At 45.4% G+C, this 24,116-nt stretch overlaps 1 protein-coding gene across 1 annotated transcript in view; it reads left to right on the top strand.

Annotated features, from left to right (window-relative positions):
* Positions 1-24,116, top strand: part of LOC147668896 (sodium- and chloride-dependent neutral and basic amino acid transporter B(0+)-like) — a 222,760-nt gene that overhangs the window by 110,412 nt on the left and 88,232 nt on the right. Inside the window, exons 6-7 of the mRNA XM_086948371.1 lie at positions 9,598-9,723; positions 9,828-9,946. Of these exons, the coding sequence (XP_086804497.1) occupies positions 9,598-9,723; positions 9,828-9,946 (245 nt within the window). The remainder of the gene's footprint in view (positions 1-9,597; positions 9,724-9,827; positions 9,947-24,116) is intronic.

The following is a 24,116-nucleotide window of genomic DNA, read 5'->3' as shown; positions in this document are numbered from 1 at the left end:
GAAACAGTTGGGACGATGGTCCTCTAATTGCTTCAAAAGGTATGTGCGATTTCACATTTTGTGAAGTCCAGTGACATGCACTCACGCTTCTTGTCTTCTGTTTGATTTACAGTTTCGCGAGCATTTCATGCGGGGCGGAATTTGCAGTCGACCCAGTACCAGGAGACCAGCGGTCATGGATCACCGTCTGAGGAGAGTGGTTTGGGTCATGGGCCACTCATACGTGAAGCGGGCCGGGGACGTATTCAAAGCGGGTGACGCGACTCGCGCAGCTGGGCAATACGGGTACAGAGTGGCCTTCCACTCTGGGTGGGTTGAACCAAGGTTTCAGATTTATTTTGACAATTGTTGATTACCACTCAAAATGGGTATCTTTCAAATTTATGAAGGATCCCAATACTGAACATGTGATTACATTTTTGAAAAAACTGTTCAGATCTGAAGGGGTTCCTGCTTATCTGGTTTCAGATAATGGTGTGCAATTTGTTTCACACGTTGTGAGATTTTTTTGAGTACTCTTGGAATAAAACATTTAACCACAGCACTTTACAGCCCACATGGAAATGGTTTAGTAGAACGAGTGAAACGTGTAGTAAAAGATTCTGTCCAGTTAGCCATTTCTTCTGGTCTGTCAGTACAAGAAGTAGTAAGTGACAAAATTTGGTCGTACAACACTCCACAACTGGAGTCACCCCTTTTGCTATGTTGAGCGGTAGAGAGTCATTTAATGAACTTTCTCCAGAATGGGATCTGAGTGAAACTCGTTTTGGTAGAAATGTATCTAATTTGGATTTTGTCAAAGTGAAGAGTTCTCAAATTAAGTCAAAATCTAGATATGATGAGAACAAACATGTAAAAAATGAAGAATTTAAGGTGGGTGACAAAACTAGAATTAAAAGATCTTTTAAGGTTAAAGGGTCTAGATTCTATTCGGAAGCAACTATTGTTAAAGTAGGTAAACATTCGGTTATGGTTGTAGGTGGAAAATGGCGGGGTAACAGAAATGTTGCCAGGGTGAGAAAGTCTATAGAAACTGACTGTAAGACCCATTCAGATGATTCCTTTTATTGTCCATCTAGCCACACAGTGTGTTCCTCTTCAAGGACAAGTGATTTGTCTGTTCTTGGAGATGTTTCACATGGCGTTGGTCAAAATGTCTCACATAATTCTGCATCAGTTTCTGATGCACGTATTGAGAATGATTCTGTGTCAATTTCTGATACACATTTGGAGAATGATTCCAGATTTGTGTAGTTTCTCTATTAGAACTAGCTCTAGGTTGAAGTTTACACCTAAGTATTTGGAGGATTATGCAACTTGAATTTGTTTTAGATATTGTAAGGTAAGGAGGTGTGTTATATCTTATGTTCATTTATTATTTATGTTCATTTATCATTTTATTATATTTTCATTCATGTGCCTTTAACTATGTTATGTTGTCATTGCATCTTTCAATTGGATGTGCTTAGCAGTTTAGAATGTTGGGCGTGTACTGTCCAGTATAAGCTGAAGCTGATAGAAGAAACACTCCGTTTGGATCAGAGTGCTGCACTTGTATGAAAATAAACTTTATTTTTATTTATAATACCTTCTCATCTCTTTATTGGATGCAACATAGTCCCTCCTTAATACAGCTATGTTGTCACTTGTAACCTCTCATGGCTACTGGCCCTTTTATTTGGTTGTTACACGGGGCGTGTACTACTTCTCTAATGAGTTTCTCCTACTGCAGGCACAAAGACCTGCCCAGCTGGGACAAGGGCCGCCGCTTGTTTATTCCTGTGCCGAACTTTAAATTAAACAATGGCGGGTGCCAGGTTTTGTCGGTCTTCTGTTGCACACACGTTTTAGATGTGAGCTTCTTAAAACTCTGGTAGGACTGGGTGATTCAAAATTATGATTCTAATTGTGTCAGGACGAAGCTTGACCGTGACTGTCTTCCAGCCGTACCTGCTTTTCAAAGACATGCTGTTGACTAAAGAGATGCTCTGCATTTCAAGACCGCTTTCGTTTTAAAACAGATGTGGATTTTTACACTGAGCTCACATATGGGGTACCACAATTCACCCTTGCCCCAGCAACTCACACACTGGGGTCCCAATGCAAAAGGAAGCACTGAGTCCGGGGAGAGCTTATAATGGACATGCCGACCGCGGGTCTCTAACAGTAAGTTACATGAATGCAGCTAATGTGCGTATTTATTTATTTAGGATTTATAATGCACGTAGCTGCCTCAGCGAAAAGGCGTCCCAGCGCAACCAGAAACCCCATGAGACCAGGACCGAACAGTGAAGCAGCAACAGTTAACCTGCGGGGGAAAAAACAGGTCTTTAAGGCTTTTCAAAATGCCAGATGGCTCGGCATAGCTCTCATGGTGAGGGGGAGCGAGTTCCAGAGTTTAGCGGCCAAATAACCGAAGGAGCGACCACCAGCCCTCGCTCTCCAGACGTGTGGAACACGGACCAGCGCACGGTCAGCAGATAGAAGCAGGCACCCCGGCACATAGTACTAAAAATAAGTAGCTTATACGAGTCTCTTACTAACTCTTCCCCCTCCACGTGTCTTTCCTTCAAGGGGTGGCCCGTGGGTGGGGCCACCACACCAAGGAGAGCCTAGCCTGACCGCTGGGGCTACTGCCTTTTACAAGGGTTGTTATGCTACAGCAGGGAACGGCGGCACAGTATGCATTAATGCACTTCAGTGCCAGCTCTACGGTGAGTGTCTGAAATGTTGGTGTCACAGTGCACGTCTTGGCATATCATGCTCCCAAAATAATTCCGGTATTGCCCTATTTTTAGCTTTATTAGCGTTATCTCTCTAGTGCTTCGAACCATGTTGCAGGTGTCTAAGCACTTTCATGAATCCTTGAGGCATTTGGATTGGCTCCCTTCCTTTAAACGGACGCAAATGCATGGAAATGGCTGTAAAATTATATGCACTTATAAATTACTCTTAATGAAAAGAAACGTTGGTTGCACCAGCCCTACTACCTTTACTACTTTTAAAGGACTGTGTGAAAAAAGCCAATTTACATTTTCCTTTTACTAACCAGTGTTTTATAATATTCCATATATTCATTTAGAAAGTTTGGGTCTTTTAAGCATGAGTTTGTATGTCTGTAACTGATTCGCCTTTAAGCAATTTTCAAGAATGTACAGGATGCATCTGGCCCTAGTTAGTGGTACTGAATTGAGAGCAACATTTATTTTGTGCTTCTTTTTTTGGGTGTATTCTTACAATAAAGAAATAATCCCACAAGATAACCAGGACTGGCTTTCTCCTACATTTACATTTTGATACATATAATTTTGATTTCCTATTGGAAATGCAGGAACTTTATTAGCAAAAACTGAATTTACCAACTGCGACACTGGGGAAAATGACCCAGGATAAAGACGGAAATCAAATAAAACCTATTGTCTTGGTGCAGTGCATGCAAAGGGGCAGTTCTTATCGGCCCTTGCATCCCCTTTGCTAGACTGTCCCCGACTCATCAGTGAGTGTGGGCCCCATGCCACCCAAACTGCGGCCTGTGATTCTCTGCCCCTAAAGGCCTCTCCACAGCCTCTCTCCACCGCTCCTGTGAGCCGCCATTGTGGTGAACAGCCCCCAGTGCCTGCTGTCAATGCCCCAATATTTACAATCCGTCTCGCCCAGTCCCCGGGCACCTAGCCCTACCTCGTAAACACACTTGCTTGCTGTACCAGCACTCTAGTGCTCATTGTTAGCCCTCCCCAGAGAGCCCTTTAGGAACCCTCAAACCGCCTGTTATTCGTCGAGCACGCCCCTGACCTCGAATGTACCCAGAGTGCCCCTCAGGGGCAAGTCCTAGTGCCTGGAGTCTGCATCTCCCTACCCACCCCTAGTGCCCTCTACAAGCCATGTAGCTTGCCCGTAACCACCCGCTCTTGTGCATGCCCCCACCCCCAGCTCCAAGGTCCGTCAACAACCCACAGTGCGCTCGGCAGAGCAATCACCCCAAAACCATGAGCTGGTTCTGCATACCTCGCCTACCTCCCTTAAATGAATTGCCATCGGCGGCCACCCCTCCCCAACACATGCACACAGCAAGCCACTGGCAGCTCTGCTCAACAGTGCTTGCTCTCGCTGGGAGACAGGGGCCCCTGGAGCACGGGCCCCCCCAATGCGGGGGCCTGTGTTACGCCCCTGCCTCCCTCCTCCAAACCCTACAGGGTTTTTTGCGATTTTCCATACAATACCAAACAAGTAGCACAAGGTGCGTTCACCATCCATCCCACAATACATACAGGTAACCACCTTTTCCTAAAAATACAGCTTTCGCGCCAAATGCACTAGTACTTTCTTTGGTTGCATTTAAAAGGCGGGCTGCCGCTTTTCAAATAAAGTGCAGCACAGAGAACCCGAAATGGAGACGAGAGGCAGGAAACTAAAATCGCTTCACTTTTCTCCTCTTCCCCGTCCACACCCCTCAAAAAAATAGATTGAAGTTCTCCGTTTTTAACAAACTTTGCACCAAGTCCACGCTGTTCCCTGGTTCTCAGAAGCAACTCTTTTGCATTCCCTTCGCCATCGGGCACACTGTGGCGGAACTTCCGCTTCCGTTCTATACAACAGCAATCCATGCCGATGGAAGAAACAGAAGAAGGACCAGGACAAATTCACAGTGCATTCATTAACTTTGTGATACCTGGCTGATGAGGATTATGAATCCGAAACCGGTCCCAGGATGCTTGTTACCGGTCCAGGGAAGACCTGGCTTAGCAGTTCGGGCTGGACTGCTCCTATGAGGCACAAGGTCAGACTGATTTGCATATGGCCATGTCTGAACTGGGGTGGTGGAGTGAGCTAAAGAATGGTGATGGATTAAACCCAGATCAGTTGACTGGGGGTGAGTGAGTTGCTCAAACGCTCCGTCCATCATACCCTTTGGTATCGCTTCATTACCTTTGTGGCCATCAAGCATTGGCAATGACAACCAATGCTCGTATACTGCAAACGACCTGCATGCAGATGTGCACACCATCTGTAGAAGACTTTATTTTTCTTATTGGAACTAACTATTGTAAAACCAGGAAATACACTGCATACATTTTATTATGTATATTGTTTTAAGCGCAAACGTGCCATAAAGGCATCAGAGCGCTTTACATGACAACATATTTTTACACGTAAGACCTAAAGTTGCACTTTTTTTGGTACACTGATGCTAAGAATGCCCCCCCCCCCACCCTATGTAGTCTATTGCATTCTAATAACTGATATTCCAATATTCCTACATTAGGAAACTTAGGCAATCAGGTACTCATCCTCAAATCATCAGTAACAATCTTGTTTTGTGAAGTAATCAAAGTCCTTTTCAGATCATCCTCAAGTCTTCAGGAACAATCACATCTTTTGAAGTAATCAGGTAGTCCTTTTCAAGTCATCCACAAATCATCAGGCCTAGTTTCTAAAGGTTGGTGATGACTTTAAGGAGCTTGATGATGTCTGATGACATGAAAATTACTTCTACAGTAGTTGAATGACCATCCAATGACTCTGGAATGGCCTCTAAAGTAATCCTGTTTGACCTGGGGCACTCACCTCGCCCATCGCATCTCTTCCATCTCTCCTACACCTGCCGGACGTACTTGATTTAAAACCTGCACATTTCTTTGTTTTTAACTCGAGACGCAAAGCAAATAGAGTAATTCCTCCGGTTTTAGCTCCATGCTTGCAGCTACAAATTTCCCTCGTTTTCAGCTCCATGTAGCACATTGGCCAGGGAGCTGTCGGCTAGCCAGTACTGCTTCTTTTGACACCAACTGCTGTGACTGATTGGCCGAAACAGCCTGAGAGGCGGAGACAGGGCTACAGGGTTGGTTGCAGTACAGTCAACAAAGGGAGAGAAAGGGTTCAAGGGCACTCTTAGTCCCCTATTGGTTGCAGTACAGCCATTATCCTGTTTATTTTAACAAACTTGATTGAACACAGAGTAACATGAAGACGGTAAAACTAATTTATTCAAATGTAGCAACTCTGAACTTATCATTTAAAATTAATAATAGAAGAATGTCTGCTGAGTCTGGAAATGAGAAGATCTGACTTCAGAAGAGTGCAACGGTGTATTATAAAGTTCAATGGTGCGCGGCTGCTTACAATACTTATACAATAAGGAGGGATGTGGCGAAACGGCCAGGTTTTAGGTTTCCAGTCTCGGATCAACATCCTGTGATTTTGGGCAAATTACCTAATCGCACAGTGTATACAAAAATGAACGTGTTCATGAGTTACCGGTGCTTTTGTAAATCCCTCAAATACCTTTGGTTTGACTCGTGTATAAATTCACTATTTTTGTATTCAGTTTTGTATAGCACAACTGCTCTGTTCTCTTTATAAAGGTCAAAATATTCCCCCACTCCCCTGTGTGTCTCATTCAGCTGTGGGCTCGGCTGGGCAGTGTCTGGAGTCTTATCTCCGCACGCTTGAGTTTTTCACAGGTCTTTAAAGACCATTTGCATACCATTGTAAACTGGTTACAGCAGTTTCATTTTTTATTCATGTTCCAGTAGCTCCTGGAACCTCCACTCTGCCTATACCTTACACTTGTATTTTGGATTTACTGCCATAGTGCAAGACATTTCATCAAAAAGAATATAAAGTAGGGTTGCCAGCACGACCCTCCCCAACTCCCAGTCCGGTCCCCACACTCAAACACTACCCTGCACGAACCCCAGTACTACCCTAAACCCTAAAACACTACCCCCAGCACGACCCTCCCCTGACCCCCAGTTTTGTCCCCACACTCAAACACTACTCTGCATGACCCCCCAGCACTACCCTAAACCACTACCCTACACTGCACAAACACCACAATAGTATAATAAATAAGGCATAAAAATAGTATAATAAATGAGGCACCGATCTACCATTCAGCATGCAGCTTGAATAGAATGTTGATAATAGTCGGGGTAAAGTCCAGTAGTATTCAAATTGTATTCACTAAATGTTCTGCATTGTAAATGAAGACTGTGATAATAAATAAGTGTGTGCTTAGTATTCTGTTAGTATTCAAGAAGTACCACTCACATATCAGTCTTCATGCACAAGCCTTCCCAAAAAGAACACTATTGAATACTAAAATTGGCATAAAATAGTCTTCGAATGCTATAAAAAGACAGTTTGACGACTAAATGTAGTATTCCATTTCGGTAAGGGGTAGCAAGATCGCGGCAGTGCTAGCACTAGCATATGCGCTTTCTTTAACATTGTGTCACCAATCAATGAATTGAACTGAAAATCCCCGGCTGTGGTTCTTCCTACAGAGACTGGTGTCTCTTTCCCAAGATGACTTATTTGTTTCACATTGCAAGCCATATGTATTTGTTTAAGAAAACAAAGTGTGAAAGTGTTTCAATAACTTGGGTTTTGATTAAAGGTGAATTATGTGACACAAAACCGCACATTTGTGTCGTTTATATTACTTAATAATTCGTTTTTGTTGCAAGTTAACAGTGCCTGGCATAAGGAATAATATATTATATTAAAACCTATTTTTTGAGAGGCAATATGTTTTTATATTTACAATTTTATTTTGTTTACAATGGCTACATATTTCTTTGTCTATTCCACAGTTCTCACCCCTATCTATTCACCATGCCACATAATTACACTACTCAAATATACACCACAATGGCGAGAGTTTAAGCTATTAGTATTGTAAATGACAATGCCTTTTATGTTTTAAAACCCAAAACATAAATAAAAGGCATTGTCATTTACAATGCCAATAGCTCAAACTTGCGTGAATGCGAGACCTATTGCATTGCAAAGCCTTTAATAGTGCCTTCTTCCAATTGTCTACCCAGCATTACTTGCCTTCAATTGAAACTATTTCCTGCCCACACTAGCGAATCCCAAGCGGAGTTATTTGATAATTGTGGGTGCCTTGCACAGTATTTTCCATCAGAAGTGGGAGGGGATTATGAATCCCGCTAGACACATGCTTTATATAGTTAATGAATGTGACCAGATTTGGTTGTGCTTTTGTTCTCTTAAACAATTTGGACAGTGTTTTTTATTGCCAGTTCAAAAGAAAAAAGACGTTAAGTCCACTTGTAAACTGTTAAAACGGCCTGAAACATTTGTGTCCACATCCGCAAATTTTTGAGTTGATCATACTGAATTAAGTTCTTTTCCAACACTTGAGATTACTAGGATTTACACGTTCCTTGAGTGAATTCAGCTTGTTCTATCCTGCAGCCTTTCAGTGTGGTAGTAAATGACTTCCACTCTGATCTTCAGAAGTTGTTGGTGCACTCACATTATAGCAAAGTATTGTATGATGGCCAGAAATAGGAAGAACGGGCAGACACCCTTTGTGCTGTGCCTATCCCACATAACGTTGCGGTACACTTGTGGACCCCTCCAGGGCCAGATGAATCGGGTTGGCAAAGGCCGCACTTTATTCCTCACAGCAAATAATCGCCTGCCAAGTTTAGAGACCCGGCCCATGTTTGTTATTTTCAGCAAAGTGCTTCAGCCTGCACATGCATGTCAGGGAGGATTATCGAGCATTTACTTCGATTTTCAGAAACAAACCCAAGATTTTTCTTCTGTTATCTACTAGCAGAATTTTCTTCAGGAGTCAAGAAAATGGAAAATGTATTTTGGAAATCCCGCCCTAAATATAGCTGAGGTACAGTGATCTGTGACCACATAGCACATGGGCCGCAGCTCAATGGTCTCAGATGGTGAAGCCAGCTTTGCCCCCCCCACACCCCCCCTCCCCTCACCCCCATGCCTTTCAAGCCTAACTGTTTCCATGACTCTAAATGAGGTGGGGGTCAGCGAGCTTGGCAGAATGGGACCTCTGCTAAATTATAGTGGAGGTCTTGCTCTGCCAAACTCTAAATATTGCCCCTGCTGACAGCTAGTCTGACGATGAGAGGCAGAAGAGATCCTCAGCCTGGGCATGTGTGCTCGAGGTGTCCTGTGTGGGAGTTGAAGTCAAAAATTGCACCTACCAAAGTCCTCCGGATGGCGGCAATTGCATCTGTGCACAGCAGACAATTCCATGGATGAGTTAGCATCCTTGCACAGTAGACACTGCTCTAGGTGTGCTTCATGGTATCCCCAGCCTGACTCTAGATGGGACACAGGCTCCTGGGCCCTCCCTTCTGGGGATGGTTAGTGGAACTGTGGGGTACTCTGGCGGGCTTTGGAAATGCACCTTGTAGATTTGCCCTAGTTTGATCTACCAGTCTTACCTTGAAAGCTCTGGTGGATGCACATGCTCCAGAGGAGTTATTAAATTTTTTGTGGAACGTCTTCTTACTTACCTATTAGGACACCTTCTCCCGGTTACCTCTTCTTGCCTGTAGCTTTTTATATGGCCATTCTCACAGCGGTCAAGCATTAGCTGGAGAGGCAGTTTTGAAAATCCATGGGTGTTTGCTAAAATATACTCCTGAATTTCATAGTCTGCTGTAGGCATTGCTGTAGCAGTCCCAGCGTGCAGATTGCATACCATGCTGCTGACCTCTTTATTTCATGTATGTCTCTTTTGTACCCTTTTTCTTCAAACGCTTCAGTGGCTGGCACTCTTTGACGCTTATTTTCATATTGGTGGTTTAGGTTTTGCCCTGGCATTCATTGCTTATCCTGAAGCTCTCTCTCAGCTGCCGGTGGCTCCCTTGTGGTCCATTCTGTTCTTCTTCATGCTGCTGACCTTGGGTCTCGACTCTCAGTTTGCCTCCATAGGTAAGTAGTGTTTTACTGCGCCCTTGGTCTGGTCTCTGTACAAACTTTACTACATTCCTGTGACCCAGTCCAACGTAGACTAAATCAGACTCTTTTCTCTGCAGAAACCATTCTAACAGCCATTCATGACGCCTTCCCATCACTGATGAAAACGATGCGCATCCCTGTTACCATTGGTGTCTGTTTAATGTTGTTCCTCCTTGGTCTCGTCTGTGTCACCCAGGTACAGAACCGTTCAGGTTTGCTTTAAGAACAGGACCTTGTTCCTTATTGGGTCTTCACTTTTAGTATTGAACCTAGCAAAAGATTCACGATTGAAACAATGATTAACTCCCTTGCTAATTATTACTTCTATCAATATTACTAATGTAGATTTCACATGATAGTGGTTTTTTTGTACTATGTAATTGTGGGTAATAGTGCAAATAATTTTTAGCATTTTACTATTCTCCTTTTAGGGACCTCTGGGTATTAAGACGTTTTCAAGATAGGCATGTTCATATAACCGTATGTAATAGTTTCGACAACTAGAGATTATTAATGTGAAAATAATTTAGTAGAGCACAGTTTCTCTACTATGGGGTAGGCGGTGAAGCAGTTTTTATACAATGTGGTCTAGGTAGCAGATCCAGAGTCTTAACTGTGGGGGTCAAGTTAGCACAGCAGAATTTCTTTACTTTGGGGTTTAGGTAACATAACGAGAGTATCATTACTGTGGGGGTCAAAGAAATAGAGCTGGAGTTTCTTCACTATCAGATCTAGTTGGTAGAATTGGAGTATCTTTACAGTGGGAGTCTAGGTGGTAGGGCAGTTTTTTTTAAATAGGATCTAGGTATTAAAGCAGAGTTTCTCTACTATACAGATCTAGGTGGAGGAGGGGGTTTGTACAATAGGCTCTAGGTAATAGAGAAGTTCCTTTCCCACGGATTCCAGGTGGTAGTGTAGAGTTTCTTTACTACAGGGCAAGGTAGATGGTAGTCTGCTTCAAACCTTGTTTATTCAAAGCTCGTATATGGAAATCCAGCTAAATAATTCTGCTGTTTCAGGAGTTTTTATTAAAACAAATTGATCTTCGTTGAAGGTGTGAAAAGGTAGTAATATTGGCTAGGTGTCCGATATAACAGTATTATTTACTATTACAGCAAATCAGAAGTACTTAGAATTAAACTTAATCCGGGATTCTGCATCTGTTTACGTTTTTGAGGATAGCCCAAAACATCCCTAAAGACATAGACTTATATTTGAAAATTCCTTTCCCAGCAAAAGAAGTTTTGCTTTTATTGTGAATACGTCAAATAATCTTGGCTACATATTTTCGTAAAATGGCAGTGGTATAAAAGCGAGTGAGCATTATTTTATATAGTCCTCAAAGTTCCTGCTGACTTACCACTACTGGCACAATGCACCTGGATAACACATGCTAGGTTACTAATGCCCATCTAGGCAGTTAATAATTGTTGTTTGAACACTGCATGATTACATTGTTTGTGATTTGGAACTGAATGTTCTGCATTAATCAAAATTTTGGCTGACCTTCATATGATCATATTTTAAAATGGTGGGGGTGCGAGACTCGCAACGAGATGTCTGCCTTCTTTTGAGCTCCTTGTGAAAGCAACAGGAGTGAACCCTTCAACCACGTTGGGATTGGGGTAGAGAGTATGCAATTAACATATAATATCCCAACTGGTCTAACTTGGAGACGATTAGAGAGGATGTGTATAAAACATTATCAAAAGGAGATAAGTAGTCTCTTTTGGTATTTCATGTGAGTGCACACAGCATCATATTTATTACAGATAAGGGAAACACAGTAAAAAAGAGAAATAGTTTGCAGTTATTTCAGCACTGCAAAGGGTAATGTAACACATTCAAGAAAACCCAAATTGTACTTGGTGCTCAGTGCAAGCAACACAAGTGACAATCAGCGGCGCAGGTTTCTGGTGCTAGTTATGTACAGTGAGTAAAAAACAGCAAAAATGGTTCCTCGTTTGTTTGAAATAAACTTCAGTGATACAGTTATTGTATTAGGAACCATATGGTCTGGGGCGCCTATGTTCGCGCTGGACGGTCGACGGTGTTTCGATCCTTTTCAAATCAGGATCATCATCAGGACTTGGGTAAGGGGCAGTGCTGCAAGAAGGGGCAAGGAAAGGGTGTTAGCCAGGGGACACGGGAGGGGCAACGCACAGGTAGAGAATAGGCTGGCAGAGATGGAGTAGCCTAATCAGGAAGGAAATCGTGTGGGGCGGGGTGGAGCGGGAAGTAACGTGGTGAGAATGGACATGGGGTTAGTGAAGGGGTCAGATAAATATCCAGACCGAGCAGGATATTTAGGCAAGACAGAACTAGTCTGTAGTTGTGCTGGTATGTGCAGTCGAGTAGGTGTCCAAATGATGCGTAGGTCAAGCAGGGTCATACAGGGACGTCAAGGAGAGTAGATCGTGATACATGTGGTTAAGAACAGGGGTGTTGAAGAGAGTGAGAAAGTGGGTAATATTTAACGGAGTGGAATGGGCCTGTGTAGAGAAGCGGAGAGCAGAAAAAAACCATAATTCAGTCCGGTGAATCCTGGAGTGATGTTGAACCATGCGGGCCTCAGGGGAACGCAAGTGAAGGACCACGTGGGAACTGGGTAAAGAAGCAAGCCAGTGCGTAGGGTGGGGAGTGTACATGGGAAAGGAGAGATGCAGAAGGGTGGGAGATAGGGAGGAAGGGTGATGCGTAAGGGACAAGCTGGAAGGCATTCCGGACATACCTTTGGCAGCGCGGGTCTAGCGCCAGGTCCAGGGTAGGTTTGAATCTGACGATCAGGAGCCTGAGGGGGAGTCCGGGGTTGGTTAGAATCCGACGATTAGAAGCCTGGGGGAAGGGATGACAAAGGAAGGGGGGGAAGAATTAAGAACTGGCCGCGAGGCCAGAGGGGGGTAGGTATGGCGCTAGGGAAATCTACGGACTTACCAATGACGGTGGGAATCCACGCGGCGGGGAAGGCGATCCGGTAATGAATCCGGTATTGGATAACACATGCTAGGTTACTAATGCCCATCTAGGCAGTTAATAATTGTTGATTTAACTCTGCATGATTACATTGTTTGTGATTTGGAACAGAATGTTTTGCATTAATCAATTTTGGCTGACCTTCATATGATGATATCTTAAAATGGTGGGCGTGGCTAGACTCGCAACAAGATGTCTGCCTTCTTTTGAGCTCCATCACACTCCCGGTACGGACGCTCTTTTCTCATGCCATACGGGTGATATTTTATTACCACTCAGCTCCGGTGAGTGGCGGAATAATTAAGAAACGTTGGAAAGTGTTTTTATTATCTTGCAACACTTTTTGAGGATGAAATGAGGAAAGGGGCTGTTGAAACATTTTCCCAAGATGGTGGCCACCGATGGAATTCTCCTCCGGCTGTATGATAACTGCATTTATCACTAAAACACTCCTTTGCCATTTTTGAGGCTTCTGAAGGTAATGTACTCTACTATTCTCTTTTTGGGCGCTTTGTTGGATAAATAAATATGGACATGTGACAAATTGCACTGTGAGGTGGCTATATGCTATTGAGGTCCGTGTCTCTGCCTGCTCTGTCGATTATTCTCCAGACGTTACAAGGGATTTGTCACTGCCCTTCCGCACAGATAATCTGCCACAGTATGTTAAGGAGTGTTTTCCCCCTTTGAGCCATCAAGTCTAAACTAACGGCATAGCATGAGGTGTGGTGTTAAAGACGTTCTCATTGCATCAGCAACTGCTATTGATACAATGATTGGGGGGGGAGTGGCATTGCACGTAGTGAATTTCAGTGTATTTGGATATGGCATCTGTGGGAGACAGTGGGGTTAAAGTGTTGAGTTGGAATGTCAATGGGCTGGGGGACAAAATCAAACATAGTGTCCTTCAGTGTCTTAAGCGCCATGTCCCTGACATCGTTCTGCTGCAAGAAACGCATCTAGTTGGAAATACCTGCAAAGCATTGCATAGAGGGAGTTGCGGTTTACTGGCTCATGCAGGTTTCATCACGGGTTCCCGGGGGGGTTTGCATACTGATGAAAAAATCCTTTCCCCTTGTAGTACAAGATACTTGGTCGGATGCTAGAGGACGATCTGTTGGAGTCTCGGGCACGTGGGAGGGCCACCCTGTCACCTTCCTCTCGATTTATGTACCACCGGGCCTTCAGGCAACCACGTTCAGGGACTTGGGAACTCTGCTGTTGAAGATCCCAGACCAGAGACCCTCTTGGTGCTGGGAGGGGACTTGAATTCGGTGGTCTCTGGGGACCTGGACCGACACCCTCTGCGTGCTCTCCCTAGCTCGCAAAGCTGGCTGCTGGACTGCCTGTAATCACTGGGGTTGGTAGATGGATGGAGAGTCTTTCACCCGGACGCTTCCCAATATACCTTCCACTCCAGGGCTCACGGGAGTCTATCCAGAATCCATTACTTTCTAGTACCTGCATCCCAAATTGCCCATGTCCGGGATATAAAACATCTTGCTCGGGGCATCTCAGATCACTCGCCGGTGTGGCTCCAGTTGACGCTCGGTTACCAACAAGTGGGGCGAGTTGCCCCCATCAATCTGTGGTATCTTCCCAATCCTCATATCCGCCGAGAGCTCCTTAAGGCCATTGACAACTACTTTAATGAGAAGGAAGGCTCAGTGGAATCCCCGCAGGTGCTTTGGGTGTCATTTAAGACAGTGATATGGGGCCAGGCCCTTTCCTTCCGGGGGAAAAGAAGGAACCGCGCCAAGTGTTGGTGGCGCTGGAGGCCGAGGTGGGGAGACTGGAAGCAGATCTGGATCTGGAAATAGACATCACGCCTGATAAGCTCCACCTTCTCAAACTTAGCAGGACTACAGAACACTAGTGACAGACCAGGCAAAGGCCATAGAGAGCGGTTCAGGGACGGTTGTATGAGGTGGTAGACCAGGCCCGAAAACTCTTGGCCTGGTTGGATAAGAGAGTGGGCAAGCAGACTAGTGCCTGAACTTCGAGGACCAGGTACTTCCTTTTCAGACCGCAAGCTATTGCAGACTGTTTCGCGGCCCACTTCAAGACTGTTTATACCTCGGCAGCCCCATACCCTGTAGAGGATTCCCGCCAGCTGTTTAACGACATAGCTCTACCCAAACCGTAGGTGGTCGAACATGACTTCATGGACCGTGACATGTCCAACGACAAAATAGCGGCAACCATATGATCGCTCAAGCGGGGTAAAGCCACTGGTCCTAACGGGCTACCTATTGAGTTGTACAAGCTCCAACCAAACAAATTGTGCCCGTATTCGAGGGCCATGTATGAGGACTCTAGGCAAGCAGGAATATTGCCAATAGACCAACGTACTGCCACAATAGTCACTATTCACAAAGATGGGAAGCCCAAGACCGAATGTGGTTCCTACCGACAGATATCCCTGTTGGACACTGAGCCCAAGATCTTGACTAAGCTCCTTGCTACTATCCTCTTGACGGCGATTGGGACCTTGGTCCACCCGGACCAATCAGGTGTCATACTGCACCGTAACATGGCGCTAAACCTACGCAGAGTTCATGGAGTTCTGGGCAGCGCGGCTACTATATTGGAACCGGGGGTTATAGTTTCCTTGGACGCGGCCATGGCCTTTGACACCATCGAATAGCCATAACTATGTGCTGTGTTGGAGAAACTGGGATTTGGCCCCAAATACATACAGTGGGTGCAGTTGCTGTATTCCTAACCTATGGCCCAAGTGGTGGTTAACAACAAGAAGTTGGCTGCCTTCGAGCTGGGTAGAGTGACCCGTCTGGGCTGCCCCTTGTCCCCATTGCTGTTTGCCCTAGCGTTGGAGCCGCTGGCAGCGTGGAACGTCAGGACCTGATGATCAGGGGTATGCGTTGGTCTTCAGACTGGGAAGACCGGATTTCTCTTTACGCGGACGACATCCTTCTGTTCTTGTCTTCCCCTAGGAGATCTTTGATAGTGGTCTTGGGTATTTTCACGATCTTTGGCCGGTACTCCGGTTATTCCATAAATGGGAGCAAATCCCTCCTGTTCTTGGTGGCGCGTGAGCCCCCGATTCTGCTTCATGGATGCCTTCTACAAACTTGTACTGAAGGGTTTACGTATCTGGGTATCTTCGTTTCTCTAGACTCCTCTCTTCACTATTCCCACAATCTCCAGCCCCGCTGCTTCAGCTGCGCAAAGACATTGCCAGGCGGAAGTCGCTCCCCCTCTCCCTGCTAGCCAAGGCTGGCCTTTTTAAGATGTCCCTACCCCGATTCTTGTATGCTCTTCAGAATTCCATGGATCTGATACCCACGTCCTATTTCTGAGAGGTCAAGAGCCTCCAACGGGACCTACAGTGGAACGGTAAACCTCGCATCGCTCTCAGCAAACTTTCCCTAACGTGGTATGACAGAGGCATCAGCCTTCCAGACATACAATTGTATTGGGCATTTCATCTGTCCTCTATCAGCCATTGCACCTATGCCCAGCCTTGTGACCCGGGGGATAACATGGATAGGTGGCTTTTTTCTGGGGGGACCTTTAGCAGAGTCCTTTATTCTAGACTCCAGCGCTACCCACTTACGGGCCCCACCAAACATGCAGTACACGTCTGGCATGAAGCCACCAATCGCCTAGGCTGGAGACAGATACTGAAGCTTGCAACCCAGTTATGGGATTCTGAGCAATTGGGTGACCTGTGGAAGTGTAAGGGATTCGACAAATGGGATCTAATAGGTAGTGCATGCATAAGGGATTTGTGGGACAAATCTGATATTGTCTTTTGCAGTTCTGCAGCAGCAATATAACATGGCCAAGTCAGAGCGCTTCCAATACACACAGGTTCGACATGCACTTCGCACGCATTTACAGCCCGGGTCCACACTGCTGGAATCATCCCCACTGGAAGATAGGGTGCTGGGTGGTCATCTCTCCGACAGCACCATTTCCCTGATATATAAAAACTGGTCAACATCTCGGAACCTCTCCAGGCTCTCTGGGAAATGTGGTCCAGAGATGGCATAGAAATGGACAAGGAATGGCAGGAGGCAGTCTCCTCTCCCAGAGTGTAGCAATACCAGCTCGTCTCAGTCTTGTCCAATTAAAACTTCTCCACCATATTTATGTAACGGGGCCCCAACTGGTACAAATTGTGAGGGTAGAAGAGGGCGCCTGTAGGCGGGGCTGTGGCCAGCTGGGGACCTTTTTTCACATAGTTTGGGAATGTACACAGATCCAACTCTAATGGCGTGATATTCACAACATTATCAATACTGTTCTGTCAGTGCAGCTCCGGGTGGAGGCCTGTAGATGTCTCCTAAACATCTGGGAACCCACTGACTTGAATTATCTTTGACGCAGTGGGTAACAGAGAGGCTAATGCCGGCCAAGAGGAATATTGCACCGCGATGGGGGGGCATCGGTTCCGCCCACGGCACAGGATTGGGAAAAAGACATGGACTGGGCAATGTTTAGAGGAAAGACTGTGGCGTGGATGTCCCAAAAAATGGTCCTGTGTGTGGGGCTTGTGGAACTCCTATCATAGATAAATGTCAGCCCCCCTCTGGCCTCTGCATGGGATGATCCTCCGTCGCCCTAGACCTTCCACCATACATGATTGTATTTTGTAATATTACCTACTGTACCACTGATGCCTATCGTACTGCTCCTTCTGTATTGTCATGCTATTGCTGATGTTTGTTTTTTCCTAATAAAAAATGTTTTACAAAAAAAAGACGTTCTCTTCCAAAATGGTGGCCGGCTGTGAAGTTTTCCTCAACCTGATAGGAGGTTGCGGTCTCATCTTTAAAGTGCCTTGTTTTAGTTTTAGATTTTTTCTGCATCTCTTTGGCTCAACACAACTCTCTGTTCATAGCTACCATATATAACGAAAGGAGGTTTCTCTTCACGTCTTGAATCGCTTAAACTACGACAGCTGACGTAAAGTTGGCCTCATACTGTACTATTCGGCCTGTCATACATTGCCATATCTGGGCTGTTTATCTTTCTAGTGGCAGTTGTTGTGACCCTATCTGAATTGAAGAAGGCATGGGGGTAACACAAAAGAACGAGACTTCAAAGCTCATTTAAAGCGCTCTAAACAAACCACTCCTACTCTGGAATCACCAACCAAGAGTAACCTTGATTCTTCTACTTTGGAAGCAATTCTACTTAAGCTTAATCCAGTATATATCGCACAAACCACAAAAACTAATACTGATTTACCTCCGGTAAAGCTGGCTGCAATTTCGCAATGATCTTAAGTCGCTCTCAATACGTATTTCCAATACGAAATCTAGAATAAGTAATGTGGAAGACTTTACAAATAAACAGGCGAAGCATATCCAAAATATGGAGCGCACTATTATTGCACTGAGGACAGATCTCACCGAACAAGAAGATCCTAATAGAAACCATCTTCGAATTATTTGGTTTGTCAGAGGATTGTGAATAATCTGTGCCTTCAATAATTGATTTCTTGCTTGCATGGATCCCAAATACCATGAATATTTCTTTTTAATAAAGACTTTGTGATAGAGCGTGCTCACAGAGTGCCAACCTTCAAACCAAGGTTTATGTCCTCTCCAAGTCCTCTGATTTTTAAACCTTTGTGCCATCAACATACAGATATAATTCTGGCACAAATTAGGAAAATTAGGTTGATAGTGGGAGAGCCACAGAATATCCATCTCACAAGACTTTGTTATAGACCCTGTGATCCGCCGTAAAGGCTTTCTGAATCTACGCAAGAGACTTACTGATTTAAATATCCCATTATCTTTTGTTGGTCCCTCAAGATTCCGCATCACTTTCAAAGGCCGCCCACAGTTTTTATGAGCCTTCAGATCTCACAACATTTTTGGATAATCAATCTGAATCGCAAATGGACTTGGACTCTCTTCCTGGTAATTCTCGTCTCTGATTTTATATAATTGACATGGTCTGTACCTAATATTTTCTCATTATCTAGTATTAATGCTGGTGCCTTTCTTCTTCATCAATTGATACTCTTTCATTTAGGACAGGGTAATGTGGTATATTGTATTTAGTTTTTAATCCAGGTTACATCTTTGGTTTTATTCTATACAGTTTTGGTCAACCATACTTGTATGCCCTTTTGTACTGCTTTGGTTAATAGCCTTCATATTGATTTGTACTTTGTGGGCTGAGCTACTTTATATAGTTCCTAGCAGTTATATTGTTATATCAATTATTATTGATATATCTTTAAATGTATATGCATTTTGATCTTTTTTTATTTTTCTAAGATTTCAATATCCGTAATTATTTGATGCTTTATTAATTTGTTTCTTCCATTTTTATCCTTTACTTCTTATTCAGTCTTTCCTTTTTCAATGATCTTTTCAAGGGGTAATCTAGTTATATAGGATATAGTTCTCTGATACCGTTGATCAGCAACGAAATGATGGGTCTACACCAGTCCTATGCCATAGTTTTGATGTACCATGGTCATTTATGCTATATAATATGCACTCATTTTGAGAATATGTAATCCTGTGTTTTGCACTTTACCTCTTGCAGACTATTTCTTTATAAACTAAATGTTTGTCTGTTTCTCCTTATCCTGTGACTTATCACTTGATTTCTCTTTCATTCATTTCTTGATAAAGGTTAGTACTCTATTTTCTATTTCCTGTACCCTATTTTCCTTCATCTTACTCTTCGATTTCTCGTTCTCCTGTTTGGTTGGTTTATTCTGTTTGGTTCGTTTATTCTATCTTTTACTCTATTTCTTCATTCGGTGCCTCGTGTTGATGATATTTAGACATGCACCTACTATTTATTGATGTTCATCGGATTGCCAATTATTTTAGGATTTGTTTTGTTTTGTTTTTATTTTATTTTATTAAAGAAAAAGAACTTATACACAAGGCAATAAGACAATACATTCCGACATGTGTTCAAGGAGGAGGGCAACTGCAGTACAGTGTAATACAAACATCATTGCTGCAAGGGGGGGCCAGTGAGGAAACAAAATCAGTAATCATAAAAGCTTCACAAGACTTGGAATGCCGGATCGGGGGAAAGGAGAACTTCTGGGGTCTCCACGAATGGAGGCGTGCATACATTTCCACGGTAGGAGTTCCACTGGCTCCAAATTTTATTCCATTTCCTGGGTCTACCCCGTGCCACATACACCGTCTTCTCTCTGAACATACACCAGTCCATGTTCTCCTTCCATGCCAAAACCGTGGGCGGCCGCTGGGAGCCCCACAACTGCGCGATGTCTCTTAGCAATCATATTCCCAAGGGTCGCCCACTGCATCTGTGCCACATCATAGTCATTCGGTTCCCAGACATTCAACAGGCAACGCCTAGCTTCGGGCAATAATGCCACCCCCCTGACTCTTTCCATCACAGCATGTACACAATTCCAGAACACCACCACCTCCGGACACTCCCAAATTATATGGAGGAAGGTTCCAACCAGTCCACAACCACGCTTACATAACCCATCCACTGAGTAACCCATATGAATCCAGCGCGGACCAGTGACATATATCCGATGTAGGAATTTAAGTTGAACGAGATGGAGACTGGCCGGAATCGCGACCTCCTTAGGAGAGGATAGCGCCGACTGCCAGTCCTCGTCATCCAACTCTAAACTGTCGCTGGTCCAAACCTCCCTGAGCCGCACCAACAGATCCGTTCGATTATTAATCAATTTATTATATATCAAGGAAATAGTGCTGTCGGACACGTAGCCGTCAAGCACCCGATCTTCTAGTGGGGAGGATTCGGGGATGTCAGTACCCCCAGGAAAAACCGAATTCCATGCGTGGGTAATCTGTGCATAACTGAAGAATTCCCTATCACTCAGCTCATACTCTACCTTCAGTGCCTCAAGTCTTGATTTTACCCTTGACCCACAGATCACTCACCCTACTAATACCAATCATATCCCACTTTTCAAATCATTTAGTCTTCCACAGGCAACCCAGTCTTTCAGACGCATAAAGCGGAGTCGCACGGGTCAGTCGATTCCCTCCATCCCGTTGCCGCATTCGCATCATGCCACACTCTTACCGCTACCTTGGTGGGTCGCGAGAGTTCCCTTCCACCTGCTTTGGAATAAAGGGCCCTGTTCTAGTCCCCACCCGGTAACAAGTACTTATCCATCTCGAATGCAGGCTTAGAGGCTGGTCCATACATTCCCTGGTTAATCGCTCCCAACTGAGAGGCCCAATAATATCGCCTGATATCCGGAAGTGCTATACCTCCATCGTACCAGGGAAGTGTGAGCTTGGCAAGGGCAATACGCGAGCGTCCATCCCAGATCAATCGTCTCTGCACCTCCCGAAAATAACTCGCCGGAATAACATCAAACGTTTTCTTGAGCGCGTATAGAAATCGCGGTAAGGACAAAATTTTAAAAAGAGCTGCGCGCCCAAGTGGTGAAAGCGGTAGCCTGAGCCAGCCCGCCACGTCAGATTTTAACCTCTAAAGAGGAGGAAGCCGATTACGATCGTAACGAGCCACGGGATCTAAAGTTATAAAAATCCCCAAGTACTTAAATCCCGTCTGCGACACCTGGATGGGACATCCGCGCGGCAAAGGGGGGGGGGGGGTGTGTATCACCCGAAAGCACATACACACAGGATTTGTTCCAATTGATCACAAGGCCGGAGTTCCTTCCAAACGAGGTGAGCACATCAAACAACACATTCAACGACTTACGAGGGGACGTGAGGTACAACAAAATGTCGTCTGCATAGAGCGATATGCGATCCTCGAATTCCGGGGTCCACTGAATACCCTTCATCGAAGGCTCCCATCGCAGCCAGGCAGCCAGAGGCTCCAGGGCAAGGGCAAAAAGTGGGGACAACAGACACCCCTGCCGTGTACCCCTCCCAAGAACAAAAGGCTTAGACACTCGACCATTCACTACCACCTGCGCCAATGGCTCCTCATACAAAGTTTCACCCAGCCAATGAAACCAGGACCGAAACCAAATTTCGCAAGAGCGGCCCAGAGGTACGGCCACTCCATCATATCCAAGGCCATCGTAGCGTCCAAGGAAGCCAAAATGGTCGGCTCACGCAGTGACGCCGCCCTCGCGAGAACACCGTGCAAGCGCCTCAGGTTAAGTGATGTATTGCGGTGTGGGATAAAACCGGACTGATCCGGGTGAATCAAGTCACTAATTACTTTTATCAAGCGGTTTGCCAGCAACTTAGCGAGAATCTTTGGTTCGACGTTTAAGAGTGAAATGGGCCTGTAGGAAGCACCGCGATCCCGCGGTTTCCCCTCCTTATGAATCACCATGATGGTAGCAAGACGCTGATCACGAGGAAGGGAGCCGATGTCTCGCAACTCTAGAAACCTATCACCGAGATACGGTGCCATTTTGTCAGGACGCAACTTGTAGAGTTTGATGGGAAGACCATTAGGGCCCATAGCTTTGCCTGAGCGCACAGAGCGAATAGCGAGTGAGAATGCAGCGTCCATTAGGTCCCCATCTGAATCCGACAGGCGAGGCAATGCAATGTCAGGCAGCAACAGGTGGGAGTCTTCCTCCGGTCTATCAGGGACTGGGGAATACACCTTTCGGGTCAGTCACACACTCCAAGTTTCTCAATCACAGGAACCACACGACTCTCCTTCTCCTTTTTATCCAGCCAAGCAATCAGTTTCCCTGCCTTATCTCCCACATCATACAGTCTGCCCTGCTGCTCTACTCATGACTTCAGCGGCATCCGTCACCAGAGTCCTATAATCCAGCTGTTTGAGGCTGATGGCATGAAGCTTGTTAAGAGTCACACCTAATTCCAAATCCCTTTCTAGCTCAGTTATTTCAGTCTCTAAACAGACCACCTCCTCATTTTTACTTTTCTTGGCACCAGCGATTAACAAAAATGCCTGTCCTCTGATGACCGTTTTAAATGCCTCCCACAGTGACACAGAAGAGGACACGGACCCCTCGTTCTCAGCAAAGTACTGATCCAAGGACTTAATCAACTCCACACGAGTTTTGGGGTTGCGAAGATACCAGGGATTGATCGGGGCAACCCGCTCCTCGACACCCATACTAGTGCCGATCTAGAGCCACAGTGGGGAGCGATCTGATATACCCCGGGCCAGATGCCTAATCTCCCTGACGGAGGAGGCCTGCACCGCCGGCATCAAAACATAGTCTAGTCTAGAGAGACTGCCGTGGGCTGCAGAGTGGAGGGTGTATTGTACCTGTCCCGGACGCATCAACCTCCAACAATCTACCAAACTCAGTGTCTCCAAAAACCCACTTAACCAAGTCTGTGACCTAGTGAGGTTTCTGGGGGGTAGCGATCTACACTACCGGAGACAAGAGTTGAAATCTCCGCCCATCACCAGGATACCATCCGGAAGCCCCAGTACCACGCGCCCTTGATCAGCAAAAGTCGAGGTCTGTAGACCAGGCGGGACATATACAGAAATCAGCGAGACAGTCCTCCCCTCCCACCTCCCTGTGAGAGCAGCTTAGCGCCCCCTGTCATCAAGGATCATGTTGTCTATTTACAAGGGGAGAGAGTTCTTGACTAGGATGCCCACGCCCCTAGAACCAGTAGTGAACCCTGAGTGTACTGCAAGACGATATCCTCGCCGATTCATGGCCTGACAAGTGTTTCCAATCAAGTGAGTTTCCTGCAACAACACAACATCAGGGGAGAGGCGTCTCAGCAGTTGTAACACTACTCCCCGCTTTATCCTTTCCCCAACCCATTGACATTCCAACACAGTAGTTTCAACCCTCTACCCCATCCCGGAAATGAATGCAGAATCCACCCCATAGAGAACACAGTACCCAGATCCAAGAATAAAACCAATACGTTGCCTTGAGAAAAATTAAACTTACCCAAACTCCCCCCCTACACCCCCAACATGAACCCGTTACAATACCCCCCACCCTGCACCCCTGCGTTACTCAAAAGCCACCCCAACTTGCAGTGTGCCTGTCGCCCTAACATTAAACTAGTCTACAAAAAGAAACCCAGAGGAGGAAAGAGTCTGACTCCCCCCGCCACCCTCGGGTATGCCACCATAAATCACATAAGTATGAAAGACATCAAACCGAGCTGTATGGTATGTTAAATGTTCGGAAATCAGGAACCACATTGTCATTCTTGCTCCGGCACGCCACCCTCTGCTCCACCCGAGTGTTACGTTCGATTGCTCTGCATTGGTAATGTATCCAGCCAGTCACTCACTCTCTCGGGACAATCTCGTCCGGTCCTCATATTCGACACGGAGCCTGGTTGGAAATAGCATCGCACATTTTAAGCCCATGTCTCTCAACCGTCGCTTCACCCCCTGAAACCCCATCCTCTGCCTCTGAACAAACTGGGTACGGTCCGGGTAGAAGCTCACCGTTGTGTTTTCAAACTTCACGGGGCTGCCCACCC

The sequence above is a fragment of the Lissotriton vulgaris genome, unplaced genomic scaffold (genome assembly GCF_964263255.1).
Source record: "Lissotriton vulgaris unplaced genomic scaffold, aLisVul1.2 SCAFFOLD_1195, whole genome shotgun sequence".
In the NCBI taxonomy this organism is placed as follows: Eukaryota; Metazoa; Chordata; class Amphibia; order Caudata; family Salamandridae; genus Lissotriton; species Lissotriton vulgaris.
This window is presented reverse-complemented; position numbering and strand designations above follow the sequence as displayed.